The following is a 14,214-nucleotide window of genomic DNA, read 5'->3' on the forward strand; positions in this document are numbered from 1 at the left end:
AAAGTTTAGATTTAATTAGATGCCTTCAATTAAGAGCTTAATTTTTTCCTTGGTCGTTTCTAAAATCCTGTGTGATCTCCCAGGTGGTTATCCATCTCCATTAAACTATCATTTCTTTCCAAAATCTTGCTGCACGTGAGTATTCTTTTGAAGTGATCCCATTTTTTTATCATCTATATGCAATTTTCTGCTTGTGTTATATTATTTTGGTTTTAGAGATATTCTTATTCTTTCCATTGTTTTTGAATTGCTTGCTTCAAATATTGTTTCTTTAATCATAATGCACACGCTTGACTGTCCAGGTCTGTAAATGAGGTTATCTGTCATGGTATCCCAGACGCCAGGTACAATTTTTAGTGTGCATTTGTATTCAAAAACATTTTGATGTTTAGATTTTGTTAATACTTTGCTTTAGTATTTTGTGCGCCATTTTCCATTTTGACAGAAGTTTATATTTTAGTTTGGGTCCACAGAGTAAGTTTAAGAATCATTTTTCTTGGATTTTACATGGATGGATAAGGGTTGAATTCTCACATATAATCAAAGCAAAGTTTTCCTGGTAGATGTTTTCTCTGGCATTTGGTAAGATATGAAAAAACTTCCAGATGCATAAACACTTTTCTGAAAGAAGGTCAATTTACTGCTACATATTTATCCATTGTTTGTGTGAACTTTTTCTTGGATACCCTTTGTTCTATAGTGTTATGTGAAAGGTAATATATATTTTAATGCACATGCATTTCCATGCTCATACACAGTTGGCTGTTATGCTTGGTAGACAAATGAGACAAACTATTTGCTGGCACATCTCTTCTGCTATTTTATTTATAAAATATATTATGCATCAAAAGAAAGATATGCTTCTACTCAAGTACATAAAGCTTATTATTTAATTTGTCTGTTATGTACTGTGTTTTTTGCATAGATATCAATCTGTCCCATGTAAATTTATTTCTATTGACTGCAGGAGATTGGAGGAAGGAGATATTGTGAATGTGGATGTCACTGTTTATTACAATGGTGTTCATGGTATAATAATGGATTTTTAATTGCTGTCTCCATAGATTTATTTTTTTCCTGGAATTTTGTTTTATGACATGTCAATTGATGTGCAGGAGATCTAAATGAAACATATTTTATTGGTAAAATCGACGAGGCTTCTCGACTACTGGTTCAGTCTACAAATGAATGTTTGGAGAAAGCAATTGCAATAGGTAAATATTTTAGATTGTAACTACAAGTTTTCTTTTAGATGGCTGATGCATTCCATCTAGCAAGTCACATATACTCTTGTTTTGATTATCTGATTATTGTTGCGTTCATGCTAGAGAAAAACACTGTCTTAAAACCTTCTAGAGTTTTGTATTCAATAATCTTGTACTGGCCTCCTCTATACATTTTGAGAAGGGGGTAAGAAACATTGGGCAACTTGCATGGTGCCTCTTCCATTGTTTGATTGAAAAGAACACAAGACTATATAATATAAAAAGTAGAGAGGTCCTCATTTCTATCATTTGTAGAAGACTGGTATAAAATTATAAGTTGTAAGTGTTACAAGATTCAAGAAGAGTTGGCAGATTAACGGATTTCTGGATGATTCATTGATTAACAGAGGAACAAATGTGTTCCTTATAAAGAATTACAAGGACGTTGTTTCTAAAAGAAACAACGTAGACTGAAGACGGAATTAGAAACAAAACTAGAGACAGGATAGGAAACATTCCTATTTGGACTGAAGAAAAAAGAGACGGGATAGGAAAGATTCCTATCTAGACTGAAAGACGGACTATAGACAAGTAGTTGACTATTATAGAAAGTATAAGATATTATCTTAATACCCTCCCTTAATGGTCAACGTACGGATGTCGAAACATTCTGTGATAACTGAGACCCTCCCTGGATCTACAGAATGCTGAAACCAAGAAGCTTTGCCAGAAAAGTGCTATGACTCAAAATAAGTTGTAATTACAAAACTTCGTTTTTGTGGAAAAAACGGTAAAACCCAGAATCCCACGCAACCTTGCGTATTACAGACAACTTGAAATGATTTTTGAGGAGAAAATCAACAAACCCAGAATCTCACACAACCTTGCGTATTACAGACAACTTGAAATGATTTTTGAGGAGAAAATCAACAAACCCATAAAAACAGGAACAAATTCAAAAGGCGAAAAATGCAGCTTCGCCTTGATCAGGAAGCGGAGAAGTTGGACGCTGCTTAACACCCAGAACAAGTTGATCGGTGTTTCGATATTTGAAGATTGCGATGATGCGCTGCTTCCAAGTTCCATAATTGCGACTATTGAATTTGGAATTATGCTCGAGCAAAATATTTGTTAGAGATGCCATGGCACGTTTTTCAATGAAAAATTGTGAAAATTTGTGAAGGCACGTTTTTCGATGTAAAAATAGGAAAGACCTAGAAGAATTAGAGAATGACCCAGAAGAGAGTTCGAAAAACCCAAAAGGAATCTGCTGTCTTTTTTGGATCCGCTGGCTCGAAAATCGAGGCACAAAAATCGAGGCACCCAGAAAAAACGGACGACAACCCAGTTGAGCTCTTGAAAAACCCACCAAAAATTTGCAAACAAAATATTTTTTCGACCCCAAAAATTAGGGTTTCAAAAAAAAAGGCCTTAGCTGAAAAAAGCTTGAAAAAACTTCAGATTTCTTGATAAAAAATGGCAGATTTTTCTTCAAGGATCGATGTGTATGGACAAATGGGGCTAGACTTAGAGTGTGCTGAAAACACCAAAAAACGGCGTGAGTTTGCAGAGCCGAATGCAGAAAACCGTTTGCAAAAAAACTATACGGTTTTTTTTTTAATTTTTTATATTATTGCTCCCGTCTTTCACTAGCAGAGGGTCTCGGTTTTGCTTTTGCCTTTGAAAAACCGTGGACTTGAACATGCAAGCCATCTCTCACTGAACCGAAATCAGAAAACCCGTCATTTTTTTTTTTTTTTAGCACAAAAAAAAGACGTGAGTTCCTCAGCCACAAACGCGAGTTCAAAAAACACGAGTAGGAAAAAAAAATTGCGAGTTGCAGATGAAATCGTCCACGATTTCCCTCAATTTGCAGATTTTGCAAAAACAAAAAAATCTTCCCACGATTTTCAGAAAAGAGACCTAGCTGGATTTCGAAAAATTTGAGCAAATAATTTCGAATGAAATTATAAATTTTTCAAAAAGTTCAAGAACTAGGCTCTGATACCATGTTACAAGATTCAAGAAGAGTTGGCAGATTAACGGATTTTCAGATGATTCATTGATTAACAGAGGAACAAATGTGTTCCTTATAAAGAATTACAAGAACGTTGTTTCTAAAAGAAACAATGTAGACTGAAGACGGAATTAGAAACAAAACTAGAGACAGGATAGGAAACATTCCTATCTGGACTGAAGAAAAAAGAGACGGGATAGGAAACATTCCTATTTAGACTGAAAGACGGACTACAGACAAGTAGTTGACTATTATAGAAAGTATAAGATATTATCTTAATAGTAAGAACCCGTAGTTTCTTGCGATGGTTTTGTAAATGCAATCCAATCACGAGGGCCATTAGCATGGACATTTTTGAATGGAAAAACATACAATTTTGCCTTGGTTAAGTATAGCCATTTATATTATAAACATCCAACGATATGAATGAGTGAGGAATGCTCAAGGTGATGTCTCTGTTGGCATTTTGGTGATATTACACTCTGAAATGTTTAGGAAAATCTTGAATTTCCAGAAAACAAATTTGGATATTTCTAGGGCTTGTTTCTAAAGTATTGAAAAGTGTCCAAGGGGTTTAGCTTAGCTGGTTGAAGCAACGAGTTCTCATTGCTGAGACCTTGGTTCGAATCCCAAGAGGGACATCTTTGTGGAATTCTAAGTTGTGACTCTTGGTCTTCTATTGGTTGTATTTGTCTCATTGTAAAAGTTGGATTCTAAGTTCTGACTCTGGGTCTTCCAATTGTTGTTTCTAGTGTGGTTCCTCGTAAGGAGCTTGAATAAGATTGTAAGTCTCATGTTGTTGCTTGAATAAGCACAAGATTTGTAAACGATTTCAATATAAAAAGTATTGAAATGCACAATTTGTAACTTTTTTGGTTGGTTCCCCAAAGGATCTGTATTTGATAACCAGATTGGAGGGTAGGGATATTGATGGACTCATCAACTAATATTCTGTTAATTGATAAAATTTCTTTTGTTCACCTGAACTTCACAAGGTTTCAGTGGATATTCTAGATGAATGAAAGAGGGGAGTTTGTTGTCAAAGCCTCAATAGCCAAATGAAATCATTAAATTGTTATGCTATATATTTAACTTAAATAATGTTGAAGATTTAATAGTCCATAAATGCAAGATACACGTTATCTAGACTGTAACAATTAAACTCGCTGTCTACATGAGGAAATAGCTAAAATGGTTTTGTGGCTTTGTTGAACTTCCTAATTATTGTAGAACATGCCAATGAAACTAGATAGATATTAAACATAACTTCTGTGTTGTATCAGCTTGGTTGATTTGTTAGAAAAGTTGTTTTGGGGTATCATTTTGCTTCCAGTTTTTTATGTCTATAATTCTAGCAAGTCTGAAGACTCAAAATGAAAATGGTTTATATGTGTTGGCATACATCTTTCATCTGCAACATATTTGATGCATGTTAGTTCTTATCTTTTATTCGTAATGTTACTCAGTTTCGGTTATCGGAAGAAATTGGTTTGCACTACCCTTTTTGTCCCCAACTTTTATTTTTAGAATTTCGTTGACTTGAAATTTTAAGTACTGGTTTTTCATTGGCAACTTTGTGCTCTAGAGTATTGGAGTTTCTTTGTGTGGCTGTGGTTAAGATGGAATATATAATCTGTTTATGTATCTGATAGGTGCATTGCATATCATAAAGAGGTCTTCATGTATGTTTTCTGGATCTTGTTCATGTATAGGATTTTGTTGCATTTGATTGGTCTCTGTAAAATTCTGTCAAAGTGGAACACATATTTATAAATGTTTGATTGTTCAATTTATGATATCTAATCAGTTTTTAGCTCTTACTGAAGTATGCCATACGTTTTCCATGCTCAGTAAAACCTGGAGTAAGGTTCCGTGAAGTGGGCGAGGTTATCAATCGGCACGCTTCAATGTCAGGGCTATCTGTGGTACATGGCTCATAGTATTTGGACATTTTAGTTTTAATTTAGGTTGCTTGTTTTACTGCAAATATTACTCTGTTTGTTGAGATTTGTAGTTTGTGGAACAGGTGAAATCCTATTGTGGACATGGCATTGGGGAGCTCTTCCATTGTGCACCAAATATCCCTCATTATGCCCGTATCCTTTTGACTTGCTTTTTTACTTGAACAGCCCGGAGACTTGATCACTTTTGACTTGTTGCTTAATGATCTAGGCAAAAATGGAGACTGCAAGAGACAGAGTATAAGTTATTTATCCTGATTCATGTGTGACCTGTACTATTATGCTATAAATACAATGTACATTTTTATGGTTTAGTAGCTGGAGGAGCAAAACATTATAATAGTTGGGTGGCATTCTCATGAAATTTGGGAAATATCTCCTTGACCTCAATATAGGAAATAAAGCTGTTGGCATAATGAAAGCAGGTCAAATATTTACAATAGAACCTATGATCAATGCAGGTATGACACTTTTGAATGGTGTTATTTATTTATTCAATATTTTATTTTCATTTGTCATAATGAGAGATCTTCCATTTCAATAGTAGTATGGCGTGACAGAATGTGGCCAGATGGATGGACAGCTGTGACAGCAGATGGGAAGCGTAGTGCCCAGTTTGAGCACACCCTCTTAGTGAGTAGTGTTTCATTTTATCATTCAATTATATTTATATAGGGTATGTTATCTCTTGGAAATGAGGTGGAACTTAGGTGCTTTGGTTTGCCACTGTTACCAATACACCCTTTCAGTAAAACATTCTCTTATTTCATTTAATGATCTGAGCATGAACATTCAGCAGGATTTTATCAGGAAATGACAAATGGAATACACACGTTAAATCTTGTAAATTATGGATACCCTATCAGCAGTAATCCAGATGAATACATAGTACATTCTTCCACATGATTATCAGCACCATTCTCATTCAATGAGGAAGCACAAAATATTTCATCTACATGCTAGACTGCTTCGTCTATAATATTCTATTTGCCCATTCAAGTTGGAGGGAATTTCTTCAGATCAAATAAATATCCCAAGAGATATTTTTTCATTTTTCATTTTTTCATTTTTGTGATGGGTAATAGGCCGAAGCCAAGATTAATTATTATTTATTGTGATTAATTATTATTAGTTGTTAAGCTTGAGTATGTTTACCGTATGGGGTAAATAGTTTAATGCATATAGACAATAGACAAGAACATGTAACACAATAGTACTCTTTTTATTATTCGCATATATGCCGAAGAGATTACATAGTGCTTACAATGATGATTACAATGATCTCGGATGGTGTACATATACTTCCCGAAGAACCTTCCCAAAGGGGTCCGTTGGCTACCTAACAATTACCAAAGGGCCCGTCGGCTACATAACAAGAACCTTCTGGAAGGGGCCCGTCAGCTGTTTTATAATTTTACCAACAATAGAGTAAACTTGAACTCAAGACCTTTTAGATAAGAGGCTCACAGTTTACCGTTGTGTTGTAAGCTCTTGCCTAATATCCTAGGAGTTTTTTATTTAAGGAAAACCATAAGTTTTACATTCTGATTATAAACATCTTATGCTAATTCAAAAACTTCATCTTCTTGACATTCTCTTGTGAAAATGCAGTAGGGTTTTTGTAATGAACCTTATTAATAAATTATGAGTAGTTCTGCCTTCCTATGAAAATTTACATTCTTGTGCTATTCTATGTATCAAGATACTAAAGTGCCTTGGAACTTTTCAAAAGCTTCTCATTCTCATGCATATATTCCAAATGGTATTGGAGCTAACTTCTGGTGGATCTATATCCCAATCATTTTGTAAAGTAATTTGCTCTCTCTCTCTCTCTCTCCGAATTCTTAAGAAAATTTAATTATGGATCCTATTCAAATCAGTATTACATAATTATTATAGCACAAACTTATGACTCTTTCCCTAGAATAATGGGATTTGAACATATATCACACTCTTACGAGTCCCCCTTTGCCTGCATGCCCCAACACTTAGGGACATTTTTGTCCATTTAAAATTCAAAGGGTTAGAAAAGAATGTTTCGTTAGAAAACATAATATGGTACTCGGGTTTTATGAAAAGTAACAGTTACAAATATTAAAGAGTGTAATTAGATATGTGAAATAAGTGTCTTATGAACTATAAAAGTTTAAAAGAAAAAGATGTAAGGGTAAACAAATTGTGTTCTTTGCTAAGCTATCATTTTGAAATAAATGATGGTGGGCCCAATTATAAGTTAAATAGAATTAAGGTATTATCCGATAGCGCTAATTTGATGGCAAGTACTCTCCTTTCAACTGCAAGGTATGTATCACCTCAAATGTATCCAGCAGTTGGACCTGGCCTCAAAGTTTGGAGTATGCCATATCCAAAATTGGACACAGCATGTTACCAATCTTATGTTAAACATATCTTTGCTATTAAAACTCTAATGTTATTCATCTGAAATTAACTTGGGTCTTTGCCATGCTTCATTGCAACTCTTCCAATTGAGAAGTATTGAACTAATATTGTAATATTAGTTTGTATAATCAATTAAGTTGTTGAATGTATGAGTGAATGAATGCTTTTAAATTTTAATATTGTCTACGAGGCCAAACAGACTATGGGAGCTATGGATAGCCAGCAAACAAAAAAGTAAACAATGCCTGAAATAGAAGGCCCCCACAACCTAGATGTCCTTTTCCTTCTGCAACTTGGATCTTCTGCTGTGCATCTTGATCAAGAAATCTGCAACCCTTATTATCTTTTCTTCTTGAAACAACTTACTCAAAGTGTACCCAGTTAGTTTATCAAATTATCAATGTAATTGATCCAAATATCCTTGTAGGCTGAACACTCCATGATGTAATGTTGTTCTCTCTCTACAGCTTCTTGTGTGCAATAGCAACATCTTCTGTCTGCCCACTCTTCTTCAGGTATCGTCCATCTTCTGATTTCACTTTTGAGCTGGTGTAAACTAGTTCTTATCTGTGTAGTCAACATTTTGCTTCCATTTTTATTAGGATAGGCTCTAGGAATATTCTTTTGTTCCTTTCAGATAAGTTCTTATCCTCCACTTTTTTATTTGTTGATTTCATCCTTATTGTGTAGATCTTTGCAACTCTCATTTAAGGAGACTTCTTCTCTTAACTACATATCACATATACTTTCTGTAATAACAAGGAAACTAAGTCACTTTATTTAAAATTGAGGTATTGTCCACGTTAACAATCAAGTCTATTGAAGTGCATGTCAACCTTGGAAGTTTGATTGAATCATCAACCAACAAACACTTTCACCTTTTGTGAAATTATAAACAGAATCTAACTACTTTATTCATGAAGAGACCTTATACCAAGATGACTAGCTAGACGCAAAAGGGTGGTTTATTTACTATCTTAAACTAAATTTTGTGCAAAGATGTATTTCAAGTTCATCTAACTGCTAAATTACAAATTTAATAATTGTAAAGACCATTAAAATTTAATCCACACTGTTTCAGATTAACTTGTCAAGAAAGTTATTTGATTTAACCCCACAATGAGTAAGCACAAATGAAACAGCAATAATGTTTTGAATCAATCTCAAATAATTTCTATAAAATAAACCCACGCTAAATGGAAAAAAGCAAACTAAACTAAACTAAACCAAACCAAAAAAGTCTAAATTACAATAAATAACATCATTATATAATGTAAAGGAGTCATTGAGACCAATGATTTCAAATCAAAATTCTATTAAGAGTAAAAGATAAATTACAAATTTGTTCAAATCATGACAAAACATATTTGAACAAATTTAACAGTTGTAAGAAAAACAATAATTTGTCTATGAGTGTGAAGTATCTATTATTGGATAGAAAAAATAACAAATGAAGCTATGTATGATCACCATATATCCTTAAATCATCACAAGATTCAGTGTCAAACATTATTAAATAGTCAAACTTAGATATACCTAATTGCTTCAAGCATTATATCTTACCAACAAGAATTTTGTTAGCAATCTTCGTGCAATTGCAAGTTCAATTCACTTGTTCTCTCACAGAAATTAGATCAGAATGAAATCTTAGAATGCTAGTATATCTGTATATCTCCCTCTTTAAAAGAGTCTGGTTATATTTGGTTATCAACTCTATATAATAAATGAAAAAGATTTTAAGTTTTAAAGACAACTGATTTAGCTTACCTTTTTGAAAATTTAAAAAGAGACAAGACATATATTATAAAATAGATTTGTAATATAAGTTATTGACTGTGTAAGATAAAGTAAGTAATGACTGAAAAATCCTTTAATAATCATTACATGACATTGCTTTCATATTGTGATTTTATAAGGAGGGACCAAATGGAATTGATTTTGGGTTTAAAACACATTGCCAGAAAAAAATACTAAACAACATATCAATTATTCTCATGCTTGGGATCCACGTAATTTACATTTATAGCTAATTGTAAGGGGTAAGCAACAGTACTTTATTTATAATGCAAGACTCTTTTGACATCTTAAATGCCGTTCACATTTGTAAACTTATTTCACCAAATATCAACTTTGCATATGCAGCATCATGTCATAAATGTAACAATATTTTTCATATCATATGTACATCAGAAAATGCAAAAACCAATTTGCATATTGAAACAAAATTACTACCATTATCTGTTAGGCATATCATCAACATGCAGTGTGCCCTGTTAGTTTTATTTAGATCTCTGATAGATAAAACAATTAACACAGGAATAATGTAACTCTTACTTGTATAACTGTTGAGCAGCCTTGTTCTTTTGAATATTGCAGATCTCTGGGACTGTGGAAGCAGAGTCGACTTATCTGTATTGCTGATGATTTGAGACGACTTCTGATAACCCTGCAAATTATATATATATATATATAATGGGTAATTGTTTGTGATAGACTGAGTGCAGACTGCTGATACAAAATGCCGTAGATTGATATTGTTTATTCAGCGATCTGCACCATTCTTTATATACAATGCAGAGAGCCTGATCACATATAATAATGTGACAATATGAATGTGGCTGCCAATAAGTATACTGTTAACTGCCGATGATTATAATGCAAACGTATATTATCCAAAGCACATACACACACACACACACACACACATATATGTATATATATATGCATTGGATTTATTAATCAGCAGTAACTTCATCTGTTAAACATAAACACAGATTAGTATATCAGATAAACATGAATTATTCCAACTGATGCTAAAACATTAACACTCCCTCTTTAGTGAGTGAGAAGTAAATAACATTAGAATTTTAGTATAGAAATCTAATCACTTTATCTGATCTTCATACTATGAAACGGTTAAAAGTCAGAACACAAAATTATGAACACTTATCATAATGCATATTTAAAATCTCTAATTGTCTGAAACAATATCTAGAGAAGCCACAATAAGAATGTTACCTATGATCTGTAATTGCTCAAGGCAATGTCTAGAGATGTCCATAGGATTTCATGATCTCTAATTGCTTGAAGCAATGTCTAGAGATGTCCATGAAAATTTGTTACTCATGATCTCTAATTGCTTGAAGCAATGTCTAAAGATGTCCATGATAATAACATGAATTTGTTATCTATGATCTCTAATTGCTTTAAGCAATGTCTAGAGATGTCCATGATAATAGGGCTATTACTTACAAGATCATCACCTTGTAAATAATTACCTTACGAATAAATGTGTATGAAAGATCGTCACCTTTCATTACATATGATGCTACTAACAAACAATAGAAGCATAAACACACATGAATTAAATTTGATATAATATTCAATATTACAAATTAATCATACCAAGTTTTTCTCTAAAGTATTTCAACTTCACTTTAGGAAGAGGCTTGGTAAAGATATCAGTTGTTTTCTCATTAGTACATATATAATCTAATTGAATGATTCCTCGATTCACCATATCTCGAATGTAATGAAAAGGAATTTCAATATGTTTGGAGCGATTGTGGAAAACTGGATTGGTTGAAAGCTTGATGCAACTTTGATTATCACAATGAATCACAATGGGTTCCACAGGTCTTCTAAAAAAATCAGCTAACAACGAAGGGCCCCAAACCACAAATCCATAAAGAGCAGTCGGCCACACAAGGGAGTGCAAGAGAGATAACTTGAATGAGATATCCTAGAAGTGATGTCTGAAACACTATTTCTCAAGCAAAGCAAGAGAACCCATACCCTTATTAACTTTGGGCTAAATAGCTAGTCTCATACTGAAATGTGGACCAGAAAACATAACCCCCAAATATGTGTAGGATGAAGTGATCTCAATCTCTTGACCTTGAAAAACGAAGTGAAGATGAGAAGTCTTCAAACAATTAAAGATCATGACCTGTGTCTTACTCAAGTTAACCACAAGCTGTTGCTGATCACAAAAGGAAGCCAAGCCATCAAGAAGTCGTTGTAACTTGGCTGGAGAGGAAGCAAGGAGAACCACATCATCCACAAAAAGAAGAATTGAGATTAGAACCTGATGAAGATAACAACCATCCCTAGGGAGCGAAGACTTCAGGAGGAAGTCCTCAAGCTCATCAATGTATAACTTGAACAAAGTAGGGGAGAGAGGACAGCCTTGCTTAACCCTAATGGTGCTATGGATCAGTCGAAAAGCCCTCAAAAGTCCTGAATCTGCCAACCACAGTCTCATAAAGTCTCATAATAGCGGTACACAACATCTCAAAGATACCAACCTCCCTAAGCCTCTCAAACAGAATCAAAGGCTTTATGAAAATCAACAAAGCAGCAATAAACGTTCTCTGATCTATGTTTGGCCTCCTTAATAATACCCCATAGGGTGAAGATGTGATCCATAGTCTGATAATCTACTCGGAAACCAGCCTGCCCTCTAGCTCTACAACTTTTCCTGTCTAACTCCGTAGAAAGTACAACATTAAGGGTTGTCGCATACAGTTTGGCAAATGTGTGCCCAATCATGATGGTTCTCTAATTCCCCATATCCAAGACAGAGCCGGTCTTATGAATAGGATAAATTAGATGTCTAGACTAGGAGGTCGGAAAGCCAGTATGAATCACTCTTTTGAAAAGAATAGAGAGATAGGGACTCAAAACTAAAGCACCGAATTTGAAAAGTTCAGCCTGGAAAGCCTCCTCATCAGCAGCTCTACTACATTTCATGGATTTTATGGCCTTATAAATGTGGGTAGGGGTGAAAAGGCGGGCAAAAGGAGGCACAGAGGGGTGGATAGAAGGCTGCTGAGGAATGTCATAAAGTGCCATGGTGTGCAAGGTAAGAGAGTGAAAGTCGAGGGTGGGGGGTGGATGGGAACTATGGGGGAAAAGAGTGCACTAAAAGAGCTAGGGATTGCGGATTAGCGTGGAGCAAAGGGATTTGCACTTAGAAGTAGCAAAGGTACGTTTTTTACTCCGAAGAAAGCGGAGGTAAGATGAGCGAATGTGGGCAAAGTCCATGGAGTGAGCATCGAAGGTAGAACGCATAAAACGATGGAAAGATTTGCAGTTCGAATCAAACCGCTAGTTCATAGGACAGGTCATACGACGTTTTCTGTGAAGGGGCAAAGGAGGACGATGAAGAATGGAAAGGATGGCAGACCTAAGGATAGTCGGCGTAAGCAAGTCAAACACGGAGGCGGCCTCACACGAATCTGAGAAGCAAGAAGGGTTAAGGAGTCTCGAAAGATGAGCGGAAAAGAGCACACAATCATTGTCGAGAAAACATAAGCGAATGGATGAGCAAGTAGTGACAGATGAGGCGACAAGAGAGGGGGCGAAGGAAGAGGGGAGAGGTGAAAGTGAATACGGAGGAGAGCATGGTCCGCAAGATGAAGGCACAAAATGGTGAAATTATGAATGCAAGAGATGAAGGAGGGGCAGGCAAGAACATAATCAACGACACTAGCACCACCACAATGAGGCCAACAAGTAAAGAACTCAGATCCAGGAAAGCAGGAAAGGCCATTCAAGATCACAAAGCCAGAAAATTCACAAAGCTGCAACAGATGTCTACCATACATGGATAACGACCCAAGAGCATCCTCAGAATACCACTGAAGCCCTAAAGAAGATGGATCCATCTCAGTGGAGCATATGGAATCTGAACTGTGATCATAAAGTGGAGTTTGGAGTACTCTAGTTCTTGCATTGTAGTCCTTGAGAATAATAATGTCACCTAGGGCAGCAAACTGAGAAATAGTCTAGTAAAGGTCGACAAAAGGGTCTCCATCATCAGAACCACGAATAGCATAGTGAGAAGAAGCCAGTGGAAAATAGCAAGCGGTCAAATAAAGATCTTTCTGACGGTGACATTTATGGTCAATGCGGACCCACAATAATCTGGCAAACTCTTTGAGTGTACAATAGAAGTGCTGCTGAAAATAGCCTCCTTAATCAAACAAGCTACATCGCCTGAGCCACGTACCCCACCAGAAGCACGAACCTCCTTTCTACAAATAGGTAACTAGTGGTACCTAGAAACACCTAGAAGAGGATGCTTAGGACTGTCATGAGTCTCAGTAATGACAAGAATATCTGCGGATCTCACAGCATCACATAGGAGACCAGGTAATGACCATAAAGACGCATTACCATTCCAACAGTTAACAAGAAGGGAGCAAGTGGGGGTCACCCTCTTGTCCGACTACTGGTGGGACTGACATTTGGCCTTGGGAGCCTAACGCTACCCAACCACTGGGGGGGAATCTTGAATAACTGCTTTTAAATTCCTGATAACTGCCCATTTACTAGCCCGCCTCGCCTCTACAACAATACCACGAACATGTTTCAACTCTGCAACCTGAGCCTTCGCGAGATCTTCATGTAAGAAAATCTTGGAAGGGAGAGAAAATAACTTCCTCTTAGCACAGAGAGCCTGAAGCCTATCTACAAGTGAGAAAAATCTGATAAATAGTATGTCACCATGTCCAATCCAGTATTTATCCAATGTGATGTTAGTAAGACCAAGCTGATCACAAAGGAAAGAGCGTCCAACAACAAGAGGATCAAGAGTAAGAGGGAGTCCATGAACCTGTAGGTTGAG

General features: G+C 35.5%; 1 protein-coding gene across 5 annotated transcripts in view; it reads left to right on the plus strand.

The window, feature by feature from the left end:
* Positions 1–14,214, plus strand: part of LOC149565284 (methionine aminopeptidase 1A-like) — a 164,990-nt gene that overhangs the window by 133,199 nt on the left and 17,577 nt on the right. For 3 of the 5 annotated variants that reach the window (XR_016362029.1, XM_089818821.1, XM_089818823.1), the window contains exons 9-16: positions 84–135; positions 303–344; positions 968–1,029; positions 1,116–1,214; positions 5,074–5,147; positions 5,249–5,318; positions 5,579–5,644; positions 5,728–5,816. Coding sequence is in view for 4 of the 5 variants with exons in the window: in XM_089818821.1 (XP_089674947.1) it covers positions 84–135; positions 303–344; positions 968–1,029; positions 1,116–1,214; positions 5,074–5,147; positions 5,249–5,318; positions 5,579–5,644; positions 5,728–5,816 (554 nt within the window). In the remaining variant the exon portion in view is untranslated. The remainder of the gene's footprint in view (positions 1–83; positions 136–302; positions 345–967; positions 1,030–1,115; positions 1,215–5,073; positions 5,148–5,248; positions 5,319–5,578; positions 5,645–5,727; positions 5,817–14,214) is intronic. The other 2 variants (XM_089818824.1, XM_089818825.1) reach the window with 1 other exon arrangement.

The sequence above is a fragment of the Cupressus sempervirens genome, chromosome 3 (assembly GCF_028749045.1).
Source record: "Cupressus sempervirens isolate cs-2001-9-10 chromosome 3, ASM2874904v1, whole genome shotgun sequence".
NCBI classification, from domain to species: domain Eukaryota; kingdom Viridiplantae; phylum Streptophyta; class Pinopsida; order Cupressales; family Cupressaceae; genus Cupressus; species Cupressus sempervirens.